This window comes from Malus sylvestris, chromosome 1 (assembly GCF_916048215.2).
Source record: "Malus sylvestris chromosome 1, drMalSylv7.2, whole genome shotgun sequence".
NCBI lineage: Eukaryota > Viridiplantae > Streptophyta > Magnoliopsida > Rosales > Rosaceae > Malus > Malus sylvestris.
The window spans coordinates 24221619-24224789 of record NC_062260.1 but is presented as its reverse complement, the minus strand read 5'-3'; the positions used below and the strand labels follow the sequence as shown (position 1 = coordinate 24224789).

Genomic DNA, 3171 nt, shown 5'->3' with positions numbered 1-3171 from the left:
TGGTGAGATTACAAATAGAAAGAAGAAACCTTGCTTGTGCTTATAACATCTATTTAATTAGGGTTGCTTGTTCAAGTAGAATTGATTTATTTATTGTTTGAATTAGCTTTGCATCTTATAAATTCTTTGCGGAGAAGAACAACAAATTATGTGATTGTGTTCAACTATACAATGTACCATATATACCATAGATTCGCATTCATTATCAACAAATAGCAGATGTATTCTCTAATTCTAAACACTGAGCTATTTTTGCATTTTAATTACTAGTTTGTTTAGTTTTATTAATTAAAAAACATGTGTATTATAAGATAATTCGTGTTCAACTTTCAAAGAAAAAACAAAGAATAAAACTAGTTAGGTCTTACCTTTTTTTTTTTGGTCAAAATAAGTTAGGTCTTTCCTGAGAATGAAGAAAGAACCGCATGCAGGCATGAAATCAAATGGTTGATCAAAAAGTCAAAACATATTAAGGAACCACACGTGTGTGAGAGAGAGAGAGAGAGAGAGAGTTGGCATTTATGCTTCTCTTCCCCCTGTCTCTCTCGTCTCTCTCCATTGGTGCTTTTATCTCAGAGTGCTCTGATGATTTCTGGAGAACTATAATTTTCAAAATCCTCGTACATCAATCAAAGAAATCTTTATCATCACCAACAAACAAAAGTTCTTAGCTTTCTGCTTCTCTTATAATTTCAGTCAATAGTTTGTAATCTAACACTCCAACCCCTTTTGTCTCCTAATTTGTTTTATAAAACTATATTAACAGTGGACCACTTTTTTTTTTATAGTGTACCTTGCCTTTGAAGTTCACTCATTATTAATTTGTAGCCCCCTATTTTATACTTCCTTCTTTCCTTCAATCCTTGTCTTTCTCCTTTAGCAACTCCACCTCCCCATCCTTACCCTGGGAGAGCATGCCTGGATGTCCAGAGAAAGGTAATAATTAATTTTCATGTAATTGCAACGTTTTCTATATCGAAACTGATTTTCACGCACATTTTTATCCCCTATTTGTTTCTGACTTCTGAAATGAAAAGAATTAAAAGAGAACCGAGGAACGGAAATAAAAAGGAGTGCTGTGCGGAAATCACCTTCCTATCTATAGTTGTATTATATGTGTCATCACAATTTTGTTTATGCATTTCTGCTTCTAGGGAGAGATTTGATGAGGTAGGCAAGAAGTTTAAAAGAGAAACTGATGCTTCCCATTATCAAATGGGAAGAAGACACATGTTGGGCCCTCCTGGAACCCTAAACACCATCACTCCTTGTGCTGCCTGTAAACTCCTCAGACGAAGGTGTTCACAGGAATGCCCCTTCTCTCCTTACTTCTCTCCCCACGAACCCCAGAAGTTTGCCTCGGTCCATAAGGTCTTTGGTGCCAGCAACGTCTCGAAGATGCTCATGGTAATTAAACTATAAACCCTAATTCTTTATGTCATCATTATGCATTGATTATGTACATTCAATTTCGGAGAAAGCGTTTGATACCGGTATCAATCTGCATCTTGTCCATATTTTGTTAACATTTGGTTTTATATAATAAATATTGACCGGTGTTGGTGTTTGGAGGGATAAGGGATAGCCTAATCCTTTCATTACCCTCACTGTAGATTAATTTCTACCCGGTAGCAGCCACTGGGATTTTATTATCTTGTTTTTTAATTACATTGATAATTAGTGATTTATTTTTTCATGTGTGTGGTGCAATTAAACATTTAATCAGGAGGTGCCGGAGACTCAAAGAGCAGATGCAGCAAATAGTCTTGTTTATGAAGCAAATGTGAGGCTAAGAGATCCGGTGTATGGATGCATGGGTGTAATTTCAGCTTTGCAACAACAAGTTCAATCTTTACAAGCTGAGCTGAACGCAGTAAGGGGCGAGATACTTAAATACAAATATAGGGAAGCAAATCTCCTTCCTTCTAATTCTCATCATCATATGGCTTTGTTCTCTACTTCCGGGGCTGTTTCCGTTGCTTCCTTGCCGCAGACCCCACAACCACCGCCGCCACCATCACCGCCACCTCCTCTACCTCCTACTTCTTCCTCTTCTTCTATGTACACTAATCAACAAACCAGTGCCGTGGACTATACCTCCCTTTCAAGTGACAATGTTTCCTTCTTTGGTTAAATTTTAATTTTTAGACTGAAATTAAGATGTCGATCCCATTTAATTTTCTTATTATGATGATTCTTCAAGTGGAATAAAATGATGATACAGAGAGATGTTTTATAATTGATATACGGTTTCTTGGGAGGTTTTTAGTTTCTTAGGTACCGTCTTAATCCATTTTAGGTCCTTATTTTGTCGCCAGATATTGTTGGTTGTTGTGTTCCTTTCCTCATGCTAAATTTAATTTCCACCACTTGTTCTTCTTCCTAGTTATTCAACGAAACTAAGGCATGTCCAAATTAAAACTCGTGCTCTAGCCACCAAAACCAAACCTGTTAATTTGTTCAATTGTCGCACATTATTCATGATATTATATGTTGAACATGCAGTATTACCTCTCTGTTGGATTTGTGACCAAGTGGACAACAAGCCAAAATACCTTTCGGCTAATAAAATAGAATAAGGAAAAGGGGGACATCATTATGATGTCTAGCCCTTGATTTGTGGCTTTTACAAAGGCAAAGAATATGTGGCCTTTTGTTTATATTAAGACATTTGGTTATGCCTTTAAAAAGGAGAGAGTTGGGAACGGCAGATTTGAGAGAAGAAAGAGAAGGGTTGCTGTTATCTATCATTCCCATTTGTTTGTAATCCCCGTTTGTTAGTAATCACTCAATCAAAGATATTTGTGCTACATTTTGTGGCTTTTGGGAGAGAAGGAATTTGGTATATGTTTCCATCTTCTCCATTTGTTCTTTGTGAGAGTGAGAGCTATTGGGTGTATGTGGGATTTGGGTTTGAGAGTTAAAACTCTATTTGTAATCTCCTTTTGATATTAGTGGAATTTCCTCGCCGTCTCGGAACTGGACGTAGGCTTACGCCGAACCAGTATAAATCCTTGTGTCATTTGGATTATTTGTCTTATCATATTTTGCCATTGTTGCTTATTGGTTTCATATTTGACGCTTCCGCACAACAAGTGGTATCAGAGCTCCGGGTTTCGACTTGGAGGCTTTGTACTAGTATGTCTATGAAATCTTCGAATGACGGTGAAA

The 3171-nt window shown here is 36.9% G+C and overlaps 1 protein-coding gene across 2 annotated transcripts; it reads left to right on the top strand.

The window, feature by feature from the left end:
- The first annotated feature begins 515 nt into the window (after window positions 1–515).
- Window positions 516–2379, top strand: LOC126627089 (LOB domain-containing protein 15-like). Of its 2 annotated transcripts, none has more exons than XM_050296597.1 (3): window positions 516–936; window positions 1155–1407; window positions 1730–2379. In XM_050296597.1, exons 1-3 carry the CDS (start codon window positions 923–925, stop codon window positions 2132–2134), a joined length of 672 nt encoding a protein of 223 aa, XP_050152554.1. In that variant the 5' UTR covers window positions 516–922; the 3' UTR covers window positions 2135–2379. The 2 variants fall into 2 exon arrangements, with proteins under 2 accessions (XP_050152554.1, XP_050152497.1); XM_050296540.1 differs by having other exon boundaries at window positions 521–936; window positions 1727–2379.
- Window positions 2380–3171: the final 792 nt, after the last annotated feature.